This window comes from Arachis hypogaea, chromosome 15 (assembly GCF_003086295.3).
Source record: "Arachis hypogaea cultivar Tifrunner chromosome 15, arahy.Tifrunner.gnm2.J5K5, whole genome shotgun sequence".
NCBI lineage: Eukaryota > Viridiplantae > Streptophyta > Magnoliopsida > Fabales > Fabaceae > Arachis > Arachis hypogaea.
In genome coordinates this window covers 21,407,041-21,434,046 of record NC_092050.1, presented here as the reverse complement: position 1 = coordinate 21,434,046, position 27,006 = coordinate 21,407,041, and the positions used below count along the sequence as shown (strand labels likewise).

Genomic DNA, 27,006 nt, shown 5'->3' with positions numbered 1-27,006 from the left:
TCAAACGAAAAGGACCTGCACATGAATTTAAAAGTTAAAGGAGGAAAAAATCCACAGTCCCTATGATCCACAGTTCATAAGTTGTTCTTGAATCCACCTTCTCTGGGAACTTCTCACGGTTCATGAAGCTTCAAAGCAATCTCCAAAATCTATGTGTAAAATCTTCCCACTGCAGAATATCATAAACATGAGATACATGAAAATTTTTACTAATCATGTCAATCTAACTAACTTTCTTATCACAGATTACCTAAACCGATGCAACATAAGATTGCTGGGGTGGCGATCGCCTAAGCCAAGAAGGTAACCAACCTGACAAAAAAACCCTTAGTTTGGCCCAGAAACAATGAGAACAACTGGGAAATTTTAATTACAGACGGTAAATCTTAGAGATGGAATAACTAAACCACAAAACAATATGCTATATGTAATAAAAACAAATGACGAAAGGTCACAACTAATTAAGAGTTGATAAAAAAATAAATAGCATAGCATGTTAGATTTACAGTTTAGTCTTATTGACAAAAGAAAATGGATCAATTTGCACTACTAAAGGTTCATAATAGTGGTTATGAGCCAGTTTAAAACTGGGAAGCCTGGAAGGACATCAAGTGATGGGAAGAATTTTTACTTGCATCTATTCCAACTGGTTAAGTTCAGCTAATCAACAGGACTAACAAATGCTTTCAAATAAAATAAAATCCTTATTGAAGAACCCCCCCCCCCCCTTTCCCCACCACAAAAAAAAAAAAAAAAAAAACCTGAAAAGCACAAGTTCTCCAGTCAAATCTGTACAGTGTATATTGAAATTTCATTATGATACAAGTACTTATAAGGCAGACAGACATGATCACAAGTTCCACTCATGCATATTAATCACACACCATGCTCATAACTGCCAAGCTCCTAGTGTAATTTGTCCTCCTCTCCAGCCACACTTCAGATGTACGGCTCTTCAACCAAAGCACCTAGGGGAATAGGAACATTGCGAAACTCAAATGAGTATGTCATAGAAGACCATATAACACATCTATAAAGCATCACATACCCTTGCCAGGTCATTTCCTTCAGTATTGTTCAAAGCATATTCAAACACCTCCACTTAGCTATAGTGGCAAATGATCGTAATCAGGTGCAAAACTGAGCATATATTTGTGTTCCTGATTCAAGGTAATCTACAAAGAGAGTATATAGAAATTCAAGAAAATATAAATTGGAAACTACCATAGCTACGAGTGAAGAAATAACTACTTATTAAAACCTGGTTTATCAAAACTAAGTGAAAACAAGAGAGAGAATGGGAGAAACAGATAGAAGAACCACCAAGGGCATTCTGACCCCACCTTTCTGGTATCCCTGTATTCTCGAATGAGATGATGCAAGGTGTCACAATTTGGGACCCATTCAATTAAACCACTGTTTGGTGATAAAGGAATCACAGCATATCGTTCAATAGACAGATCTTTCTCTGCTGTCTTTGGAGAATTCTCAAGCAGAGTATTCACCAAACCAAAAAGCTGTCAAAGAACAACAAAGTTCTTATCAAGTAGGAAGCAAGAAAGAATCTAGAGAAATTGACCAGGTACCACTATACAAGAACCATGCTCATAACCAGAAGAGAAAAGATACCTGCATGACTCTTTCATCCTGGCGTAAATCTCATGTCCCTTCAATAAGAAGGTATAATCTTCACCATCACTTCCATGAATTGTCAACTTTCTTGGTCGTTGCTTAGATGTTATGACAACAAGCTGGCGTGCAAATGATGCAATTGTAACAACAGGTGCATCTGAAATAAAGATGTGGGCATCCTGATATGCTTAATGTACAAAATAATTTAATGCTGGAAGATGGAAAGAAAAAAACTAATTTACCAGCACGATATGTCCAGGAACAGCAAGCTCCAAATTGCGACATTCTAGTAATTCAGGAGAAACAGCCTAGAAAACATGCACAAAAGTACGGGGGCATAACTATCAAAAAATAATGCTAATAATAATTAAAAAAGAGAATCAACGATTAAGCATTACTCTTACCTCCAAGTCTAATGTTGTAAGGCTCTGAAGTTGTTTATCTATCTTTCTGAATACGTGATAATAGATGTCCCATGCCTAATGAAGAAATAATCAGAAAAGAGGGGGAAAATAAATTCACAGGAAGGAAAAAAGGCAGAAGCAGACTGCAACTATTATCTCTTTCATATATATTTCCTTCCCATATATTTAATTCTCCCCTCCATTTCAAAATAATTGTTCCATTTGCATTTTTGAAGGTTTCAAAATATTTGTCCCATTTACAATATCTAGGTAGCATTTATTTCTTTTTCCATTTTTGTCAATACTAAAAATGTAGCTTTTAGAAAGAGAATACATGTATTAAATAAAGGATAAATAAAGTGTTTTTTTCATAGGGATAATTCTATCTATCCATATAATTTCTAAAATTACTAAGACATTTTTTTGTTTCATTTGATGTCTGTTTTTGACATTTTGGTTTTGGGGAAGTTATCATGAAACAAAGGGAGTAAATTTTATGTCATTGCCAATAGAGAATAGAATGTACAGACAACAATGGATCAAACAACATAGCAAACAATTAATAGATTTTTAATTTAATTATTTGAATCCCAGCATTTGTATGCTACTCAGGATTGCAATATTTCTTGGTACTTCAATACTTCAGAAACCTGGATATTATAAAAAAGATTAGCATTTTTTTTTCTGCTCAACTATTTTCTGTTGTCACATAGCAGGTCTGGTCTAGGCTCTAGATTCTCCAGACATGTAACCCCTACTTCCAATTTCTAACCCAATCCCACCAGAGTCCAAATTCTTCATGCAGTGGTAATCTTATCATAAAGATCTATAGGTAAAATAATGTTGTCCTTCCAATTTTAACTCCGCATCAGATAAAGACAGAAACTCCGAATCCTTCTTGCAGCTGTGCTTAGTACTATTGTACATATTTGTCAAAATTCTTATCCTACTCAGCACTCACTGTCCATGTTGATTAGTCTGCAAATCACTCTTTCCAGGATAAATTGACCTAAACTTCACAGGCTTCAATAGGAATAAGGTTGCCAAAATTTAATGGATGTGACAAAGTGTTGCATTATGTGTATCCTTTTAGCTGTAAGAGATCTAGTGGGATCATGATATTTTGGTTGAACTTATCTAGGGTTCCCCCCTTCGTGGAGACCAGGAGAGAAGTTTTCTACCATGAATAGGAATAAGATTTAGAACAATGTCTGTGCCAAAATATTATAGCATCCCAATATCCAGGACCTTCATTCATAACAAGTAACATTTTCAATTCCAAATGTCATACCTGAGTAAGCTCAGCATCTTTCCCCGTTCTCTTATAATTCACACAGCATTCATAAGCCTCTAATAATTCCTGTCGATAGGCCTGACAATAAAAAGAAAGCACTGAAGGATTTAAAATAAAAACTTTAAAGTGATAACCCTGTGGAAATATAATATGGTTTTAATGAAGCTACGCCAACATTTATGATAATGATATGGATAAAGAAACAAAATGGAAAATCACCGTATGACCTCAATAAATATTCTCTCCTTTAAGGTAACATTGTTTTCCATTGCTCCTTTTTCAAGCATTTCATGTAATGGTTCCAAAACCTTAGCATCCCTTCGATGTTATGTTCACCAAAATACAATCGGCTAGCTTCTTCCAGTGCTTCATGCCACATTTCATGCCAAAGAATAGCAACCCTGATAAGTTCTTTGGATACAAGTTGTGCCTGCAAATAAAACCCAGTTAAGGTTAAAACTGCATCAGTTTTACACAATAAACAGTAAGCGTTAAGAAAGTAAAATAGTAAGCGATGAATAGAAGATGTTATCTAAACTTGTATGTCTATTTAAACAGCATTGATCATACGCTATATATATATATATATATATATATAAGAAGAATTTTGTTAAAATGAGAAGAATATTACAAATAGATGCTATAAAGCCTAACTTTCCAATCTTTCTGAGTCGAGCTTTACACCAAATAGATGCTAGGCATCTAACCCTATCCCTAATGGGTTTGTCTAGATGGCAAGGGGTTGTGTTTTGGAGGATTGAAAACTGGAAGCGGATGTTAGGGACTTGGGTATTATGGGGTGCCCAAAGTGCCACATTGGGTAGTATGGATGCTTGATGATGTATTTAAGGAGAGTAGTTCTTCCCCTTAATAACTAGCTTTTAAGATGTGGTTTCCCACTTTCCTTAGGTACTTAACAGCGAGATTTACAACTGAAACTACCAGAGGAGTCAAGACCTTATCTTTTTGTCAGGGTTAGAAGAGAGAAAAATCAAGGAGGCCTAAGAGAATAAAAATTTTAGAGGATTCCCTATCATTTAGGTTACAAAAGATGTGGCCCTAGGAGTAAGAAGAACCCTATGAAGTGCAAAAGGAGCGAATAAGAATATTGTGCAAGGAAGATAGATGATACAGACGAGATAAGGCTAAGTTAAAAGAGGTATCTACTATCCAATGGTCTTCCCAAAAGTTAAAATGAGATCCCATCACCTACCGTAAAGGAAATAATAGATTTCAAAATAGTGTAACCTTGAGAAATGAACTTCCTAGGGATAAAATGAGTAGCATGGTTAGCAGAACTAGTATTCTTGCCATTCTTATCCATACCATCTTTACTTTTGATAACTTGATGCTATAGAGAGTGAGATTCTAAAGGAAAGCACCATTTTTGGTACTGAAGCAACATTCTTGGACACAATATTGCCAAGACCCAAGCTTCCTTCCTTTATAGGATGAAAACAAACTACCGAATTCCCCAAGTAATCCTAGTTTGTATCCAAAGCACCAGACCAAATGACTATAACAAGTATTTATGAGCAGACGTTATTTTCAAAAGTACTCTATCGTCGTTTCCAAGGTAGGGACTAACAACAGATAGATCATTGTCTCAAACATGCAAACCTGATCTACAAGTACACCACTATGCTGCCGAACTTTGTCAACAACTTCTTGAGCTGCTGCTTTACGTAAGTTGCTTATTGATTTACAGGCCACAAGCAAAGGATACATGAGAGCCTACAGAACAAATCAAATGCAAACAGCCGATCAGTTAATAACAAATTTGGCATCCAAAGCATTATAAGTTGACGTGGGCAACAATACAACATGAAACATTAAATAAGCTTAACACATAACACTCTGGTTCTTCCCTCAAGAATAAATTGTCATTTGTTAAATAGGATGCTTCAATAAAGGAAAAAGAAAAAACCACTAAGGTTAAAACCAAATAGGAAGGTTGAAAAATTGTACTCAATTTTCAATAAATTCATTCATTTCAAGGCAGCAACAATAAGTGAAATATTCCAAAAAACAACACTTCGCAGCTTCCATGTGTGAAACAGCAATCAAACACTTAAAGGGTGCAACTAACAAATGTAAATAACTGGGTGGGCATGGCTCCATGCTCAAGCCACATACCTGAGGGTGATTTTGCCCAATCCGAACCAGAAGTGATTGTATCAACTCTCTCACAGCATGATTGTTAGAATGTATCCTGGCAATTATTTGAGGAAGAACGACTAGCCAAGTATTGATATTAACTAGAGAGAATCCTCTCGTCAGGGCCATTTGAACTTCTGCCGTGGCTCCATGGTTAAACCATAGTGTCAGAAGGCGAAGGATATCCTGCCACCAACAGCAAAGTTTTATAAATCAAATGATTGAATAAGGTGAAATGTAATATGCCAGAAGCTAATTGTGGAGGGCAATCTGTGAAGCAGGCCAAAATCCAAGGAAGCACAATAGTAAATTGTCACGTCGCCTGTTCATAATAAATATTATGTGGATAAATTAGGAACACAGAGAATAGAAACCAGCATGAGCATGAGGCCCCAGCAGATTGTTTAGAGACGCCAATTTGAATCCTAGAGATTTACAGCACCATTGAATACAACGGAAGACAAAAATGGTCAAAACACAAAATGCCGTGGTAACAACAGAAGATAATAGTAGGAATAATGGAATCACTAAAAGAAATTTGTAGACAAACATGTAAAGGTGGAATTAAAATTATGATACTATCAAATAACCACGGGATTTTCTCATCCTTTAAATCCACTAATTAATTCTAAGATGATTAGTGCTTGGGTCATGACATCTAATAGTACCAGCAAAAAATTACGTTATTGTCATTATACTGCAAAATCAAAATTGATGGAAACACGTTTTGGATCATACTATAAGAAATTGTCTCTTACCTGTAAACTGTCATCAACACCTTTAGCATTTGCTGCACATGCTATCGAATGGAAGTATCCAGTGACAGCTGCAACAACATACCGAGCGGCGAAATCTGGAAAACCTCGTAAAGTGTAATGAGACATCACTGCTGTATTGAAAAGTGCCCATTTATGCCAAGCTTTGCCCCATTTATTTGCATGATGAGTGGCTTTTTCAAATGCACCAAGTATATCTAAACATAAAAGGGGAGAAAAGTAAAAGAAAAAAAATGGAAAAGATCAATATAGTTGTATCTTTAATGTTCAAACTATGACATCTAAGAACCTGTTATGGAATCATCATCCAGCCCAGGAGAAAGCGACCACTGCCAGGATCCAAGTATTAGGTAAACACGAGCAAGGAGGGGAACAGTCGGACTTAAACCACTAGTGAAGCCCGAAGATGAAACAGGTTGGATGCTCAGTGCACTTGAGAGCTCCATAGCCAAACTCTAAGTCAAAAGTAAAGCAGGCATGCATATCATTGGTGCTAAATATTTGAACTCCAGTAAGTGTTCAACATAAAAAATCAAATACCACTTGTAGATATTTTACCTGCAGCCTAATAAATGCTTCCCTGCGCTTTGAATCCTCCCCAAGTGACCACTGGTACTTCAAGTATGCCAACATTACTTGAGGATGGCCATGGTATCGTACATTTTCGGCAGACATTTCGGGGTCATACTGAGGAAAAGAAGGTGGGGGAGTAGTTGACTGTCAGGTACAGGATAATGAGAAATGGCACAAAACAGAAACTTTTTCAAAGCAGGTAACAACCCAAACCTGCAAAAGCTTTACTAAAGTCGATCTTGCTTGGCTAATTCGACCACTTTTTCTGCAAAGTGAAGCAAATTTAAGCCAAGTTTCAACATCTTCCACAGGAGGCAGCACAAGTGCTCTAATAGCCAAAAGTGCCTGCCAGACCTGCACACACACAAGTATCAGAAAATTAAAGGGAAAAAATAGATCACAAACAGGGAAGGGAATCAAGGCCCAACTTTAAACAATGTTACCTAGATAAAATTCTGGCTGCATGAGCTCCTTTAATCCCAATAACCCCATAAACAAATGATGTTCATAACAAAAAATTTAGATACCCACATCTTGAGACAGAACAAAAACTCTGAAGTAACCCACTCATAGCATTGAATAGTAAAGGTTTAATTACTCTAGAAGTCCTATATTTCACTTAATTTTCAATTAGGTCCCAATATTTAAAAATTTGTCTTATTGGTTGACTTACAATTCAAATTTATAACCGCAGTTATGGCCTCATGTAGCAACAAGGGTTGTGACACTACTTATCTATAATTCCATTCATTTTCAAAGAAATAGTGATGAACTCCATGCATACAGTCAGAAGACTGTTTAATTGCAAGAATCCCTAAAATTCTTATGTTTAAGCATATTTGCTTTTAGGAAAATCTGTTTACCTCAACATTACTTTTAGCTCCTTGTATACGCTGAGTCCACATATTGCGAATAAGAGCCCGTCGCTCCTCAGCAACCCTGTCTGCTATAGGAAGTGTGCGGTAATCAATAACCTGTCAAGAGAAAAGCATTACCATGTTACGCTACAATTATAACATCAAATAACGGGTAGTAACTTAAGGCAAGAATTCTGGACATATTAGAACAAACCTCTTCCAGTTCCGATAGTTGTTGAACCCGAACCATGTTGCTATATGCACGTTCATAGCTCTCCAAAACCTGAAAATGAAATAAAATAATACAATTTAGGAGTATTCAAAACCGAACAAAACCAACGAACTGAACCAAAAAAACTGAGAACTGAACAAATCGGAAACCGAAAAATTGAATTAAACCTTAAAACTGAAGAACAGCAAATTTCTTCGCACACAACTACAGGGTTAAGGTGAGGAGAAGGACCGTACAAATTGGGGGATAAGGGATCCCCGATACAAAAACAAAACAAAAACCAAAAGATTTTATCTATAAAGCATAACTTTCCAATCTCTAACATGTCTGAGAGGGAAAGTCCCCTATAAAGATCATGAGTGTTACACCAACTGGATCCAAGGCATTCAATTCTATCCCATAAAACATGCTTGTCAGAAAATCAGTCATTGAAGGTGTGTGCATTACGCTATCAAACCGATCAATCCTTGTCAAAAGAAATTGGTCTAGGGTAGCCCAACACTCATCAAAGATGCTAAATAAGTTGTTTCATAAGAAAACAGCTATTGGGCAATGCAAAACAGATGTGGATTTGATTCTGAAATTGCCCCACACATAAAACACATAGCCTTATGTGGCCTTCGAACCTACAAGAAGTCATTGGTATTAATTCTGTTAAGCACAGCTATCCATATAAAAGATTTGACTTTAGAGGAATGTTTGGACTTCCAAATGGATTTGGCTATATGGAAAGGTGTGTTAGAGGAATGAGTGGGAAAAAGGAAGAAGAAATTACAACTAAAACTACTAGAGGGGTCAACAGACCATATCTTTGTCAGGGTTAGGAGACAGAAAAATTATGGAGACCTAAGAGAATCAAAAGTTCAGCGGATTCCATATCATAAAGGTTACGAAAGAAGTGGAAGTCCCAAGAGAAAGAGGAACCTTGTGTAATGCAAAAGGACCTAATAACTGAATAAGAGAATTATGCAAAGAAGATAGATGATAAAGAGGAGGAAAGGCTAGGTTGAAAGAGTATCCCTTATTCAATGGTTTTCCCAAAGAATTACATCATATAATACGTGGACAGTACAAGGTTATTGCACTAGGCAATAAAAATAATCCAAAGCTAGTATGTATAAAAGGCTTATCAACCAACATTTGATGGTAATCAGTGCATAAAGCAATATTACTCAAATAATGATCATAATCAGCACAAGATTCAAACATGAAAGTAAAATTGTAGAAAGCTTATGACCATTAAGTGAAAGATCAACTCAGCAAAACACAATTCACAATTGCTTAGAAAGATCTAGTATGGTTTTTATGAACACTGTGACATTCAAGATTTCAAGTCATCTAATGCATCCCAAACCTGAGATCAAATTAATAATAGAGCTTGCGAAAACAACTTAAACATGGTATGAGAACTTCTTGTGAATGCCGGTCCAGCACACACATCCTTTGATTGTTCAAAAAACAAATATAAACACACCTTTTCGTGTTTATCTTTCATTCAACATGACCATTACCAGAAATAGAATATAGTACAACACAAGTACAGCATGAAAAAGTACTTTAAAACTTCCCCACCCTGTTTCCAGAGTGACACTGATCAATTAGTATCTGGGAGAGTGATTGTAGTGCAATGATAACTCACAAACACTATGTAACCAACTAAATATTAGTGAAATTCAAGTTAACCAATGCTGAAGGACAAAACCAAATAAGGAAAGTTTATGAAGCATACTAACCAGAGCTGCAAGCTCTGTTGCCAGACATTTTCTAGCTCTTTCAACATATTCGCGTGCTTCATCATACTGCCAATAGAATTAGATCACAACATAAGCAAACTACAGAAAATGGTAAGAAAGGTCAGATACCTCAAGTAAACAAATACCTTTCCTCTATGAACTAAAAGAACAGCCCTGAAAAAAGTACCGCTGCTACTTCCATCACCATTGGAAGCAGTATTCCCCAGGCCCCGCAGTTTTGTTTCATCACCATCATCTAATCGAGATACATATTCTGCCATTTGATCCCATTCTCCCATGTTCCAAGCAGCACTTGCAGCCTAACATAACAATCAGCATAAGCACAGGCAAGTGAAAAAATCTTACACACAAGGAAAGGCTATGAAACCAACCATTGATGCCATTTCAAGGCGAGCAGCTGGCTCAGCTGGGGTCCAGTATTCTTTACATAGGTTATTCAATTCTTCCCATCGAGCCAATGCAGCAAGGCATCTCATCCTACCTGCAAAGCCAGCTCCAATCACACATTTTCCAAGATGGAAAAGAAGTTCCAACATGAAAAGCTAAGCTAGTAACAAATTTAAACGTACAGTTGCAAGAAAATGTTATCAATATTTAGTGTATACTGAGAAGGAAAAACTGGAGAATGAACAAGAAACTGTTGAGGCCAATCAAGCCACTTCTGCTTGGGGCATCATCTATAAATTGCCAATATTTGTATTCATCTCATGGCCAACATGGGCATCACCCTTTACATAGGATAAGATTGTTTCACTAACCAGGAAGCAGTGGCACAACATCGTTAGCTATGCCTCACTGTCAGAGACAAAAATGTGGAAACTTGTGTGCATTGCATCAAGCTTTGTATTTTATTATTTTTAATTGTTGATTAATTCTTTTACCTTGGTAGCTGGCCCATATAGCAGAAACATCAATCTTCAAAGCATCCCAACCAGACTTCGTACATACAACAGTTGCATAATTCTTTTGTCTCGATATTATTGAGTTTTGAATTTTTGAAATTTAGTTCAGCATAATATAGATACACCTATAGTGTACACAGCCATGCCAAACTAGGGCAATATAGAGGCGAATTCAAATAATTCAAAATAAGGGACTAATAAAGGATGTTAAATGCATCAATAGTTCATTACAGACCTAAAGTAGCATCCAAGATAACATGTGGACTTGTTGCTTGAGTAGCCTTTGCAGTATAAGCCTTGAGGGCATCATCCCATCGCTGCAGTTTCTCATACCTACACAATACATACTATAAAACTTCAATGTCTTGAAGAGTTTGTCAGAAATATAAGCTCAATAAACCAAGATCAATGATATAGATAAAAAGCAAAAGTTACCATGACTCCTTAAGTTGAAAATCCAGATTCTGTTGTGCATATGTCAATATACCAACTGCAGCCTACAATATATGTTAAATTGAAATGGACGGGAAGAAAGTCAACATAGAGGGAAGCAGCCAAATTATAAACTCGATGAGAAATCATATCAATTCAAACTAACCTCATGTTGGTGTAATTGATTGTTGATATGTATAAGAGCTTCAACTACTGCAACAGGATTGGCATCCATCTTCTTAGAACGTGCTCCTTCAAATTCCATTTCTTTATAGTGTAGGGCTTTAGCAAATGCACGACACTGCAACATAGAAAAATAACAGCATGAAAAAGTGCATAGAAATCTGGGAAAATTATCCAATAAAACGTCGTTAAAAGTTGTTAAAAGAGCAAAATGTGTTGAACAGTGGAGACATGTAATACACACACCCAAAGACATAAAGGGAAAGAGAGGAGACCTTCTCAGCAAGAGCACCAAGTAGCCGAATGTCTATAGGAAGAGGCTTCTCATCATGTTCCATGAACTCAGCCTGCAAGAGCATAAATTTCAACAGGAGCAAAATGCAAAAGATTCACCTCACCAAATCTTCAAAATATGTATCGTTAATATTAAAATATGAACAGTGTCTAAAACTAAACTTCAACAAAAGTCAAGCATGCTATACAAAATTTCCAACACAACAGTAAAGTCTCTGAAAATTCAAGTGATAAGGGATCTCTCAAGAACAAAACTACTAAAAACATCAAATTGTATTTATTTTGAACAAGGAAAATAGTATGCTTGGTAATTTGGCTGATGGAATTCAAGAGGCAATTCATTCTTCAGTTTAAAATCCATTTAATGAGCCTACAGCAGTAAATTTCTCTATGGAGCCACACCATTTTACCATTATAGTCCTATTTGGGAAATAAAAATTAACATTAATAAGTACATCACTTCAGCCTTCTTCAAGCAAAAGTATATGTTAAAAAAAAAACAGTAGAAATAAATGATGATAGAATGTATTTTTCTCAGAAATCCAAAAATATTAGTGGGAAAAAGAGGGGGTACATTATAAGGTTTGCAACACAGCTTAAAAACAAGAATAGATTTCCATCACAATTATCTAAATTCCTCACTGTCCTAGTACATTATATCCACTGATCTACATATTATCAACTAAAGTCTCACCCATGACCCTTTCTAAGATGCTGTTACTATTCAATAATCTTTAGGAAGCAAATATAAAGATATCATAGTTTCCTCTCACAGATTCTATAGAGTTAACAAGACAAAAGGCATACCAAGTTAAGAAGTGTAGCCAAGATTTCTGGAGGAATATTTGGTGAAGAAAAGGCCATCTCTAGATTTCGAACTAACTGTTTCTGGCTGGTCTCATTCAGATGTGCCCAACAGCTGACAAATCCAGCTGCAAACAGTTCTCGTCCAACAAAAGGCTGTCAAAGGCAAGAAGTGAATATTGGATAGGGGACAGTAATTCCACAATGAACAATATCAACAGGCAATTATACCTGCAATTGTGCCAGCCTAGCACAGGTTCGTAAGGCTGGAGAAGGAGATTCCTTTAGAAGTTGAATGCTAAAATGCCTCATCCATTCTGCCCAGTCCTCTTTAGTGCTTCTCTGGGAAGCCTCCCCAGCTGTCCGCAATCGGCCATCATTAACCTGTATGGAGACATGTGCTTAAACCCTAAAAATGAACATCACAAAACCTAGATACCTATGAATTGGATTCCTATGTCATATATCCAAATTCAAGTTCAAGAGTCCCAATACACCAATCTTTAGAGTAGAGTTCCCATCTAACGTGTGTGTAGGGATTCCACTAGCACAATGTGTAATGACATTATTAAGACAATCAACAAATTATTTATTGGAAGGTTCATAGATTATACAAACCAATTGATCCCAAATGAATAATCTCATGTTAAATCAGTTATAATTAAGTGTTGTTAATGGGGTGGTATCAGATGTAACATTAAGGAAAACTATTGTCTTGGTTTCAGATGCAATATATAAATGTAACATTAAGGAAAACTATTGTCTGCTTTCAGGTGCAATATATAAAACCTGAACAAGACTTAACCCAACTAAACATCTTACAAATGCAATCTTCAAATATTTGCCTTTCTCCTTTACTTCCATTTTTCCCCCTGCCTCAGCATTACTTCAATTATACCGACTTGCACTTATACTTTCCTTTCCCAGTTTAAACTTTTCATTCAGTACTCAGACTTCACTGCTTCTTCTGTAAATCCTATCTTCCTGTCACTTGCTCTCCCCCACCCCCACCCCCACCCCCAAAAAAAAAACACACGAAAATATAAATATATAAAAGGAAAAAAAGGGAACCCCTCTGCCAATTGTTTATCTCTACAACCAGTATTAATCAATACAGCAACAACAGAAGCCTTAAGATTTTCATCTTCATTGGTTAACCCTCGGGTTTCCAATTTGTAGTAGACATGTTTTAGAAAAAGCCAACATATTTCGACTCATCACAAGAGGATACCTGATGGCCTTTGAGTTTATGGGCATCAGATCCATCTTCATAAGGATCGATCTCCACATCATCTAAAGGATCACTAACAACCTCAACAGGAAGCCTTCGGCTCAGTCTTTGAGAAGTTGTGGTCCCAAGGATAAGTGGTTCACGTTTCTGTAGACGCCCTTCAATTTCCTCAAATTCCTTGTGCTGCAGTAATATATTACTTAACAAATTTTCAAGGGAAAGATATGTTAATGTAACCTAAAAATCCAAACAGAATTGGAAAAACTCAGACCCGCAGGCGATATTTCAGCAGAAGTTTGTGTATTGATGGAATAAAAATTGTAAAATCCTCGCCAAGGGCATGAGCCAGACAACAAAGTGCATCTACGGCATCCTTCCGGAGCTCATCATTCTTTCTGTCAATTTGAAGCAAAACTGTAAGAACTACCAGACCAGATAATTAACATGAATGTCTAAAAAATTATATGAACTAAATATGGAGAAAACTGAGCTACTAAGAGATATAAAATTTATGGGAGGTCAACAGACTTTTAATTTCTGTTTTTAATTTCTGCTTTCATCTCCATGTTTTCTGTTTTCAAATGTTTGTAAAGCAAATACTAAAAACAGTAAAAAAGATAAAATCATTTCCAGTTTTCGCATCATGTTTTCACGATTTCCTTCACAAAATCTAGAAAACAAAATATGAGAACAGAACCAAACAGGCCCTTAAACTCTCTAATTATGGATAACAAATCCCAAATTCCTCAATAACAAACCAAAATTCTGACTTACAATTACTTCATACTTCAGAAAGTATTTAGTACAATTATTATCTCCTCATAGTGCACCATAACCCCTTTGCTAGAAAAAGAGCCAAGGGTTTGCAAACTAGCAATCTTCTAGGAATAATTTTCGACACTGTTAAAATCCTAAGATCAAATAGTGTGGAGAGGAATGGCAACAAAATTCCAAATTTCCAATAATAATTCTGAATGAACTTCTGTGTAAGGATGCGATAGATTTGCAAATTAATTATACACACCTTACAATTTAAAGCTCCTTATGATCATTGTTCACATTTAAAACAAAGATCTCTTTAAGTGTTACCTTTAATTATTAACTATTATGTCAAACAAAGGGGAAAGGACAATGGGTTCCACTACAATATGAAATTCTAGAATTTGCATACTCACCCATCCAATACTAGTTTCAGGTGATGCACAAGAGAGGATATATGACCCGTGACCTGCAGATAAAGGGAGAAAAACCAATAGAATAACCAAAAAGAAAAAAAATAAAAGTGTCATGTTATATCAGCATAAACAAGCCCACTATAAATATATGCGTATGGATCCTCATAAACCAACCTGCACACGAGGGATCAATCTTGTCAAAGTTTTGATTGCGGCACGTCTTATGTCTACGGAGGCATCCACTTTAAACAAACGTATAAGAGCAGGAAGAAGTAGATGCATGTGTTCATCTAAGGTGCCTAAATTACCAAGAATAAGGTCGTCATGGTTAACCATTTTCTGGCCAAGACAATCACATATGTTATAAATTCCTTTTGTACAGTAAATCTGATATAGAACTCATGAAATCAAAGGCATAAAACCTATTTTTACTAGTAGTGACACTCACGCTTTTCTTTCTGCTGAATTTCATGTTATTTCCAATAAAATTTGCATTTCAAATTCAAATAACCATTCAAAAGGAATAGTAGCAATATGGGGTATGATATACAGTTATACACAATCATAAATGTTGGGTTGACTGGTTCAAGAATAAATAACAAGTTGTAAGTTGCAATGACAAATGACACAAGTTGAAGGAATCCTGTGTGATTTAGCACGAGTAACAAAAAAGGGAACAACATACTATGTAAAGACTACTAACCACCAAACACTTCAAGAGTGTGGAGAATATCAAGCACATTGCACATATGTGTAGTCATTACACCGTTCTGCATCACTAATAACCTGAATGCAACCTGGCAGAATAACTGGAAGATATGTTCTAAATTCATCATTGAGAGCCAAGCAAAGCTGTTCCACCAGGTGAAGAACCTGTGACATTCAAGCAAATAACCAAACAAAGAAAATGAAAAACCACCAGAGAAAATCTCTAGGTTAATCTACATAAATTGGAAAAGCAGCACTACTAACAGGATATCCAAGAGCTGGACGCGCTGGGGCTGGAAGTGTGAATGATGACCACAGTTCAGATATTAGAGAAAGCAAATCTTGCAAATATTTACGAATGTGCTGCAAATTCAGAACCAAGCATGTGAGCAGAAAAGGAAACAATGATCAATTTGATTACGCACGCACACACACACATATATGTACTACCTGGCGCACAATAGAAACAAGAGTTCCAAGCTTCCATGTAATGAAGTCTTTTAGACTATCTTCACATGTACGAACAGTATGAAAGAGATCAGGCAAAACCTACAATAAAGCAAGGACAAAGCCCAAAGTTTTAGGTCACAAAATGAATTTAAATGCCATAGACAAGTACTATGGCACCAAGTCAAATACAACAATAACAACAAACATGGACTAAAGACCATAAGAAAAAGTATGGCTGAGCAAAGATGTAAGATAGAGAACTAACCTTTGGCAAGTACGGAACACAACCAAGACCCATTGACTGACCTCACAAACAACAAAAAACAATCATACCAGCAATGAGTATCAATAATGTAGATGCATGGAAGCATAAATGCAATTTAACATCCAACTGGTGAAAGAGAACACTTCAATATCCCTTCAGTTACAAAAATTCTATCAAGATACCAAAATCAAAATACTTGGTTGCTTAAATAATATTCTTTTACAGTGTATTTCATAAATCAAATATTAGTAACACACGTACATCAGCCCAATAAAAAAATTCATGCTCTGAGGTTAAAACTCTTGTATTTAACAACACTTCCTTCACAAAATCTGCTATATCAAGAAAAGCTAGCAGGAGGATTCCGCAAAGAGGATAGCAAACTATGCAACACTCAGTTGAAATTAACCATCCTGGTAAGACTTGCCATCAACTTGGTGTGTTCTTTCGATTAATCAACCACTTGGTTCAGGACATGAATTTCATAGGAGAGATATAGAAATACTAAAGATACATGCAAACTTAAAAATTTACAAAATATGAAGTGATTCAAAAAATAGAGTATAGAATATAAAGGATAAGCAAAAAGGGGTCTCTCCTGCTCCTCCCCCCCCCCCCCCCCCAAACAAAAAAAAAAAAAAAGAAAGGAAAGTAAGTAGAAAATGAAGGGCATAAATATATAGCAGAATCAAGTTCTATGTCAGTCTAATCATTCAGCAACACTTATAACATCACAAGTGTAATTGTATTTGAATTAAATTAAATTTTTCTTGCATTAATATATTAATGAACATAAAAGAAAATAAGGAAATTTTATAGCATTTATGAGGAGAAAAAACTATGGTAACCAGACAAGGACAATGGCCCATTATTATTTCTTTATTTTGCAATTCCATGTCAACTATTTTAGAAATGTTGTATTCTGTATTTCAGTTTCAGGTGCATCTCCTCAAATTAATTCATTTATCAGATACAGGGACAGAAGTGAGCTGATCATAACAAGACAACACTTTGCTCCTGTTTACTTTTATAGAAGAACTTACTAAGAAAGAGGAGACCAGGAGAATACAAACCAGGAAAATTAGAAATTGCAGGATACACAGAAAATAATAGAGGAAGCACAAGACACAGGCCTGTTGCATGCTGGCATACCTTGAATATGAACATGAGAGAACCAACCACTTTCAAATGGTAACTAGCAAGAGATGGATCCCTCAATATACGCATCAGAGAATTAATTGCAACCTGAAATCATAAAAAATCAACACAAGTTGGGTGAAAAATAAAGGTACAGAAGTTTTGTGTTAATGTGCTACCGTGGAATAATAATCATCTGATGAAGCAAATGAAGGCCACAGGTCAACAGGAAATTCATCCATGCACTGAATCTGCTGACTTGAATCACTAGCCGGGCGGGTAACTTCTCCATGAGACCCTGGCAAGGCTTTCTGATTCCGTTTATGCACATGAGGATCCAGAGCACCCATAATCCCAAGAACCTGGAAGAACCCAAGTACAATTTAAGGACAAAAGCATGCCTATATCAAAAGATATCATCTTTTTAGTTTTTACTATTACCTTCAATACTTCCCGTCTGGTGGACCACACCAGTTCACCATTCAGTAATTTTAAGAGTAAGCCAAGTAACTGGGGGTACTCATTATATGGAGTTATAACATACCTATCAAAATTGTAAACAAATTTGATCACATTAATATAGAAAAATTGAGCATTAGACTTCAATGCCCTCTTCAAACTATTTTATTCATAAGTACATCTCGATAAAAAAAGGTAATGCAAGAATTTGAACGTGGGTACTAGTTTTAAAGAACATCCCGGTATACATGCATCATGCACTAACACAAAGTCCGAGGAATGGTCACACCCAAAGGATGCAATGTAGAGAGTCTAACCTAATAAATGCATCAGTGGCTTATTCCACAGCTTAAACCTGTAACTGAGGTCACACAGAAACAACTCACCCGTTACCCTAAAGCTCCCCTTTCGTGGGTACTAGTTTTAAATTTCAAATTTTTTGTTGACGAAAACACATCTGGATAAATTATCATCAAGATGCACAAGAAAACACTTTTTTGGGATAAAAGAAGAAATATCATTTGAACAAAGAGAACATTACACGAAGTTGGAAGATAAGATATCCTGAATTATTTTATAATTTATATACTAGCAAAGAACTTCTTTAACAATCATCCTCAAAATAAATTTTCAATGTTAAGAAATTAGGAGAGAAAAAAAAGAACATTATGTAAACAATATTATGTAAAAGATAATATAGCCATATTATATCAATTTGCTAGTTCTAAAATAATATTGCCAAACAAGTTTCAAGTTCTATTAATTTTTGAATACTTGTAAAAAAAATTAAAAAGAGATTTAAGCATAAATGATATGAGTTCAGACATGATTCAAGTCTGGGTGCAATTGCATCATTTGATCCATGTAACTATCTGCACCTATTGAGATGGGGCTTTATCGTTGTTGTTCAAAAAAACAAACATTTCAAATAGATTTTATTCGTAATCATTAAGATGCTATTTTAAGAACACTGTTACAAATTAGTTTTTTGTTCTTTTATTCATTTATTTTTTTGTAAAGAAGTTGAATTTAAAGTAAACCTGATTTTAAAACTGTTATAGAAAACTATAAAAAAATTTCTAAACAGGCACAAATACAACCATGTTCTTTACCCTGTGCTTTGTACAACTTGACCAAGTGTAGCAACAGCCACTTCCCGTTTAGAGACGGCTGCTCCATCCACTAAAGCATCCACTATTAAAGGCATAAGTTCAGGAATGTATTGCCTCATGGCAAAACCACCCTACACAGAACCATCCAAGTTAGTTTGGTACTTACCAAAATTAAAAAATAATAACAAATAAACGCCCAACAAGACTTAATTCACTAACCACTCTGGCAAGGTCCCCGACAGTCACAAGGACTCCACTAATGATTCCACTATTCGCACTAGCATCAACAAGTCTGGCCACAAGAGCCTGAAATAATGAGAAAACTCGTTAAGTTACTAAATAAACTTAATATAAGAATGTATCTCTAACACCAGAACTAGTAAAACCTTATGCACTGGAGCAATGTATGGAAGTATAAGCCTTTCACAATTCCTTATCAAACACCCAAGTAACTTCGCACTTTCTTCTTTGCATTTACTATCTGCACTGCTGACATGGCAAAACAAAATGGAAATAGAACAGAATAGTTCTGCTACCAATGCATCCTATAAAAATAATGAATCTTGGTATACATAATACATGAAGATGATCCACTAAATATTATAAACAATTCAAATTCACCTCTGCTCTAAGTATGTTAACAACTGTATAAGATGGCGACGAAGAGCTGGGAGAACATATGCAGGATTTTTCTCTGATAACCTTCCAGCCAATGAAATAGCATACTCCCGAACGTCAAAATCCTGCAGAAATAGACTCTTAAATATCAACAGTATTCAACAAAATGAAGCTCCAATAAAAATAAGGGAAATATAATCCTATGCAAGTGTACAGCATTATACAACACTTAAATCACAGCCATAATTCGGTCTAGAGAAGATATTAGAGGTCTGATCTGTCGATTTTTCTCCAATGAATCTGAAACAAAATTTATCAGGAAAAAAAAACATGTAGATTGGAATTACCAGTTAAATACTAAAAGTACAAGTACATAATACCATCAAAGTTGTCTATTGATATAATATGTGAAAAACATTTTTCTAAATTATAAAAGATAAATGTGAATGTGATTTCCCAAGATATCTAGCTACCACAGTTGCAACTAAACTTAACATCCTGCAAACTACTCTATAAGAATCAGCCAATAAACAACAGCAAATCACAACATATCTAGCTTTGTCACACCTCATCATTTAAAGCAGCAAATACTGCACTCAGATTGTCAGCCTGAGCCAAATACTCATCAAAACCTCTATCTCCATGGAGAGAAGTGAAGATAGAGTGGCGAACAGTAACATCAGCATCTGCAACAGCAGAAATGAGAAGCTTCTCCACAAGCTGCAAAAGGTCCAAAATCATTTAGTGACAAGCACATCATATATAAGTGTGCATCATTGCACAATTAAAATACCAAGATTCACTAAAGATAGCATAAGGAGTAAGGACTAAAGACTAGAGAATAGGCACCATATTATAAACATATGCAACTTGTATTAAAAAATGTTTCTGACAAAATTTAACCGCGAAACATGAAAAATCTGACAAAGGCGCAATTGTCTAAATTTCATAGTTCAAAAAAGAAAAATATTAGATTAATTTTTCACAAAATTACTTTTCCCTTGTCAACCATCTGACAGACCTACAGAGTAATTATAAAGTCAGGACTAAATCAATCACTAATCATTAAAATTCTATTTTGGGGTTTTCCAATTGAAACCGAATATTTTATTACCTTCATAATTAAGTTCTTATAGTCCCAAAATTTTCAACATAGATCCCTACTGTTAAAGCACCATTATAAACTATGGGAATCAGGGGCCCAATTAAAAGGTTTTTGAAACAGGAGTTACAAAAATTCATGTGTCACATGTTCAGCCTAGCCTACTATTAGAGAGTTAAAATGATGCTTCAATAATAGGACCCAAAAACAAGTCAAACTACAGTCCCCAATTACAAACTTCTATGCAGAAACCAAATTGGACATCCTCAAAAAGAATAGAGGCCGACATAAAATCTTCAGATGGTACTTCAGCAAAGAAACTTTCTTTGTTTTTTTTTCCCTACAGGGCACATCACAAAGAAAAGAGGGGTGGGGGGGTATCTACTAGTAAGAGCAAAAAGGACCAATAACTCCAACAAATCTAAGAGCAGAAACTTCTTCAAACTCCAACCAAACCATTCATTCCAACCAGATTTTCTGCATAACTGGACTGCAATTAGTCCACCGTAACAAGTCCGCCTTTTAAAAGTCTAACCCTTGCTAAACTTTGCATAAGATAGTCCACTGTAACAGAATTGACCTCGGCTCATTATACACAATAAAATGCTATCTGAAAGAGTCTAATTATTTTCTAAATTAAAAAAGGACTTCTTATCTTGGATTCTAGAAAAAGGAAAGTTTCAAAAAATTGGGGGGAAGAATTAGAAATGCACAGTCAAAAGTGAACAAGACAAAAGATATGAAGTATACAAAAAATAAATAACTAAAAAATTTGTAAACACCAAACCTCTTCCACAAGTCGGCGACGCTTTCCACCCGATCGATTTGACCTGCTAGAACCAAAATGAGCACATGCTACGCCAGAGAAAGAACTAGCGACCAATTTGCAACAACAAAGAGCAGCATCTTTTCGGGTAACTCCATCCTCATCATCCAAATATACAACAACTGATTCTCTAGCAAATTCAAGTAGGTCATGACCCTATATCAAGCGAGATAAACAGGGTTATAACATCTACCATTTTCCAATGTTTCTAAAAAAATGATAAAGACAATATATAAGGACTTTATTGAACATGACAACAGTTCATTATATTTATTGAAAATGAGCTTTGAGAACCTTGAAGTTAAAACGAGCAAGAGTTTGCAGAGCAAGCTGTATAAGACCAGGACCACTAAGCTCAGAAACCTGCTGCGGAACATTCATCACTGTTCCTCTACCAATGGAAGCTGCAGGCCTCCCAGGATGGTAATGGGATTTAGAAAGAACCATAGATATGCTGTCTAGCAACCGCTCTTGAATGGTAGGCAGAAGTGATGGAATGCTGAAGTAATGACAAACAACACAAATGAAACATTTTAAAAAATTAATCACTAAAAAGGTGGAAAATTTGTTGCAAACAAAACCTATACCTAGCACATATTTGCTCAAGAGCCTCCACAAGCACAGTTGAAAGACCCGTAGAAAACATAATATCCAAAAGCCCACGTACATGAGGTTCCATGGTTGGCCCCATTGCTTTCGCAATACTTCCAACACAAGCCAATGCTTCAAGCGAAGGCTTACTCCTACGAGGAGCAATCTACATCAATAGAATGGATATACTGTCAAATGATATCCTCAATTCCTCATCACGTATTATAGAGCAAAATACAACCAAGCATGAATCCTAATAGCAAATGCATCATGGAACAAGATGAATAGTGACATCAAACAACAGTTTCTGCAACATACCGCCTCGCGTAAGTGGGTAGTTATTGTCGGCAAATAATGAATGAGTTCCCCATCAAGTGCTCCAGCCATCTCTCCAAGGGCAATGAACCCACTATCACGATCTTGAGGTACTTTCAACACGGAAAGAATATGATTCATGCATATCTGCAAGGGATTTCATCTCCCATAGGAACTCATATAAGTATATCATTAAGTTACTTGAAAGTCTCCGTTCTGAATACTCTTCCTCCCAGTTTAATAAATGCAATCAACTAACAGGGAAAAGCTAACATACTGTTAAATAGTTGGTAACGAAACGATCACGTAGAAAATGTGCGATTCGAGGAAGCAATGAAGTTATGCTTAGGCGAACAAGCCGGTCTCGGTGCTCCAGGTATCTGAGAACAATTTCCGCAACTTCTCGGTATCTGGACATCATGAACTCACCAGTATTCCTTCACAGCAATAATTACATATAAACTAATTTCAGAATAATAAGATTAACTAGTAACCAACCCGAGTTTCATAATAACACATAGAAAAGTAGCGAGCAGATAATGTGATTAACAAACCCAGTCTCTTAGTATTGTCCATGTAGAATTTTTCCAGTAATATTATTAGGCACAACTGGCACTTGACTATTTTATTTTTACTTTCCATAAATTAGTTATTTAACTTTCAGGTTGCCATATAGAGTGGCAGCATTAAGCCGCGTAAGTTTACAACCTCCATTCCATTTTCATATTTATTTAGTATATGAATCTGTTAAAACATAGTTTTTCCCCAAGCATGCTTCATAAAGGACAGAACACTAGCAACATACTGGGTTGACTGGATAAAGTGTTTAATAAATAATTTTCAAGCTTAAAATGATTCTGAACTTTTAATTTATGCAGGAAAATCTGAAAATATTAGAAGAAGCGTAGAAAAATGCTCACTAAAAATGTAAACAATTTGTTAAGAATGCTAGCTTGAAAAAATTACAAAATTTTCATGGATCAGTGCAAAATGTTCAAACTTATAGCAACCTCAAAAGTTCTCCAACAGCAAGCAGCGAACCGTGTATGCTGTGCACTGGGGCATTTCTACCCAATCCATCTTGTGTTGCCTCAAACATTCGATAGTACCTGATACCAAATAAAAGGTAATGAACCTGACCTGATCTCTAACAGGGGTATATTATGCAATAGAAGATTAAAACCATCAAAATAAGCATGATGTGAGAAAAAACAGATGAATGAAAGGTGTAGCCAGAACCTCCAAAATGCACTGCTCTGGCATCAACTTTTACTACCACCATGGAGGATATCAAAGAAAGTAAACAACTGAATGAAATAATGCTGGATTTGGTGCCATATATTACTGTAAAACCAGGTTTCATGTTGGGTACATGCTGATGGGCACTCCTTGCTTTGACAAGGATGCCCAACAGTAGATGTTAGCCTCAAGTAGAGACAATGATCATGAAATGCAGTCCATATTTGTTCATACTTCTGCTTTAGCGAAAAGTTCAGAGTCTATTCAATAGTTAGTTCAGGTGTTCTACCATGTTGGATGTGTAATAGGTGTGAATCCGCCTGTCCTTCAGATATCTTTAGTGAAAGTTTAGTTGTGGAACGAAACAACTCATTCAGCTGGTAGACAGTTGAACGGTCACACTTCTACACAATCAACCTCGAATTGCTCTAACTCTTACATGAAACATAGCTTCACTAATTATATGTCATTTAGTTGGAATAGATCCACTGGTACCAAAGGCAACCAAAAAAGAAACCTACTACCATCTTCACAAATGTTAAAAACATAAAGCCTAAAAAAAGTAAGAACTTACCACTGAACACGCCAGCGTGTTTCACGCTTTTCTATAACACGAAGGCAGGCACGCAATGCCTCCACTGCCCGCTCACGAACAGGCAACGCTGGATCCCTCAAAGCGACCCAGATAGCATCAACAAATTCTGGCACATGGACATTGAACACGGTTGAAGCATTTTCTGCCATTTCCTGCAATGACCAAAAGGAAAATGATAGTGAATAGATATTCCAAACTTGCTAAAGAGAACAAAAAAATTATCAGCCTTACTCAATCAAATGATAACTTCAAAAAATAAAATGATCTTCTTCAACTGGAAAAGGGAATGAAGCCTCTATCAATTCTGACAAAATAACAACTATAGTGGCACTTACTTTCAGGATGAGGACAGCAGCAAATCGCCGATATTCCACTCTGTTCCCTCGAAGCCAGTCTAGAGCAATTTTCACCTACGAGATAAGAAAAATCAACGCACTCAAAACTCATGTCAAACAGAGCATGTTACAATGCTAAAGGTAAGGGTGAAAGTAGACGGGAGGGAAACCTGGCGCTCGACTTCATCGGCAGTCATAGCCCCACCAGCCCTGGCAAGATGGCCGAGAACCCTACTGGCATGAACCAAAATCTCAGGGTCACGCTTGGCCTCAAAGACTGTCCTCATGTAACTGGAGAATCTGGAGACCTTGGAAGCGTTCTCCCCAAGAGCCACATCTATGAGCTCGTCAATGGCCCTCAGAGCTCCCAAATTCTCAGCCACGTCACTGCTCTCGAGGAGGCTGGAGATCCTGTCGTATAGCTGATCCATGAAGCGAGAGAAGGCCTCGCCACTTAGGTCACGTGCTTCCTCCTCCAGATGCTTCTTGAATGCCAGCGTAGCACCCTCCTGCGTCACCAGAATGAACTAGTAAGTGAGTGAGAGTGAAAGAAAGTGAAAATTGAAGTGGAGGAGGAGGAGCAGAAGCAGAAGAAGTGAGAGAGTGTGAGGTAGAAACCTTGGGGTGGCCCCGGGTGCAGAGGTCTGCGAGGATGCGGTTGAGCGAGTCGAAGGAGGTGCCGGGGACAGGCGGTGGCCCAATGTAACGGTGGGACTGAGAGGGTGTTGCCATTGCCATCCTTGATTTTGGTGTGATGTTCCTAATCCCTAACTAAACTAAACTAAATCAGATTAAATTATTAGTGTTATTATTGAATTGAAATTTAGGAACGATGGATTGGAGAATCAGACATAGCATCCCGCCATGCCTGAGAATAGAAAGAAAAGACAGTGTGAGTGTGAGGGGGGCACCTCGAGATGAGGTTTATTAACTAGTTTCTGGGTGCTCCCAAGCGTGACCAAACTCACCCTGGTGATGGCGTGAGGTTGATGAGGAGACGAGAACTGGAGCGACTCGAGAACGCACCACACCCGCCACACGCACCCAACATACTCCAGTCCGACCCGTTACAATATTCCGCCCCAACATAATAATAAACAAGTTTAGACACTAAACTTTAGTAAATGTGCAAATTGACCCCTAAACTCTCTTAAATGATGAATTGACATTTTAATACCATAAACTTTGAATAATGTGTTATTTTATTCAATTGGTGAAACTTTAGTTTAAAGAGCTCATTTGCATTCTTGAAAATGCTCGGAGATAGATTTATTCATTCATTTTTCAAATTAGAATCTTAAGGACATATAGTATATAAATTGAAGACAAATGTAAGATTTTTATAATAAATTAAAAAATACATTATTTTCATAAACAAAATAAAAGAGCATTATTTATAAAGATTTATTTGTTTTCGGTTTGAAATACAGTTTGTCTAATATTTTAACGAACTGCATAAATTTTTTCAAATCGCTTAGTAATACAACAATTTACATGTCGAGAATGTAGTTCGTCCAATTATAAAAAGCATTCATTTCCCTTCATATTTTTTGCTTTTTCTCAAATTCTCTCTCCAAGTCTTTCTCAATTTCCTTTCTCCTCCTCTTTCAATGACAATCTTCTTCATTATTCATCTTTTACCAGGTTAGTTTTCTCTTCTTTCCTCTTGTTTTTGTTTATTTTTCATATTATATTTATTTAAGTATTTAGTTTAAATAATATTAATGATAGTATTATATGAATAGCTAGGTTATCATTATGTAAAAGTAGTTGTTAATTATTATAGGAATAAATATTTTAGAGTAGTTTATGATTTGAGTTCATAATAATATATAGAATCGTTTTTAATTATTATAAGAATAAATATTTTAGAGTAAATTACAATATATAGAAATAGAGTAGTTTATAATTTTAATTTGAATTTAAAATATATTTAGAATAGTATAATATAATTTATAGTATAGCATTATGTGGGTGTTCTTTATTATTAGTCTAATATGATAATAAATTATAAATTAAGTATAGAAATAAATTATTAATGGTAGCATATTAGATTTGAATATATAAAAATAAATTATAAAATAAGTAGGATTATGATGATATTCTTTATTATTGGTTTAATATGATTTAATTTTATGCGAATTTTATTTTCGATTTAATATGTCTTGATTATTTTTATATTTTTAAAAATTTATATAGATTATATGAATGGAGCAGAATTTATTAAGAGGGTACGAGCAGAACTTGTATAGGCTAGATAGGAATGATCATAGTACTAGAAGACTTGGATAAATAGTATAAAATTTAAATTATGTATTTAATGTGTATGAAATTTATATTTTTTGTAATTTGAATTTTATTTTCTTCTTTTTTTTTGTAGTTTTTAGGAGTCGTACCAGAATTTACTGATAAACAGAATCAGAGTAAATGGGTCATCAATCTACTATGATTCTAAGAGAGTGTGTCAAGAGTTGGATAAGTACTCTACGAAAGAACGATGCATACAGTACACCCGAAGATATATCATGCATATTATAGGGGTAACTTGTTTCCG

General features: G+C 35.8%; 1 protein-coding gene across 1 annotated transcript; it reads right to left on the bottom strand.

Moving 5' to 3' along the window:
- Positions 1 to 25,518, bottom strand: LOC112749925 (serine/threonine-protein kinase TOR-like). Its single transcript, XM_072217803.1, is given in 60 exon segments — positions 1 to 15; positions 98 to 126; positions 129 to 169; positions 251 to 312; positions 885 to 968; positions 1,049 to 1,109; positions 1,111 to 1,175; positions 1,344 to 1,517; positions 1,630 to 1,661; positions 1,664 to 1,789; positions 1,875 to 1,886; positions 1,889 to 1,940; positions 2,037 to 2,111; positions 3,328 to 3,408; positions 3,558 to 3,643; positions 3,646 to 3,760; positions 4,951 to 5,064; positions 5,467 to 5,673; positions 6,246 to 6,460; positions 6,553 to 6,718; positions 6,822 to 6,950; positions 7,050 to 7,190; positions 7,700 to 7,810; positions 7,908 to 7,976; positions 9,659 to 9,724; positions 9,805 to 9,978; positions 10,051 to 10,160; positions 10,817 to 10,914; positions 11,017 to 11,078; positions 11,180 to 11,314; positions 11,472 to 11,543; positions 12,298 to 12,450; positions 12,526 to 12,678; positions 13,526 to 13,708; positions 13,797 to 13,920; positions 14,701 to 14,753; positions 14,875 to 14,999; positions 15,404 to 15,446; positions 15,448 to 15,573; positions 15,673 to 15,771; positions 15,859 to 15,957; positions 16,124 to 16,159; positions 17,276 to 17,368; positions 17,440 to 17,622; positions 17,702 to 17,804; positions 18,832 to 18,962; positions 19,051 to 19,137; positions 19,218 to 19,320; positions 19,453 to 19,574; positions 20,017 to 20,169; positions 21,339 to 21,533; positions 21,672 to 21,876; positions 21,965 to 22,134; positions 22,287 to 22,430; positions 22,561 to 22,720; positions 23,294 to 23,392; positions 24,097 to 24,269; positions 24,453 to 24,527; positions 24,623 to 24,961; positions 25,071 to 25,518. Coding segments are annotated over 60 exon segments (6,828 nt in total). The 5' UTR covers positions 25,191 to 25,518.
- Positions 25,519 to 27,006: the final 1,488 nt, after the last annotated feature.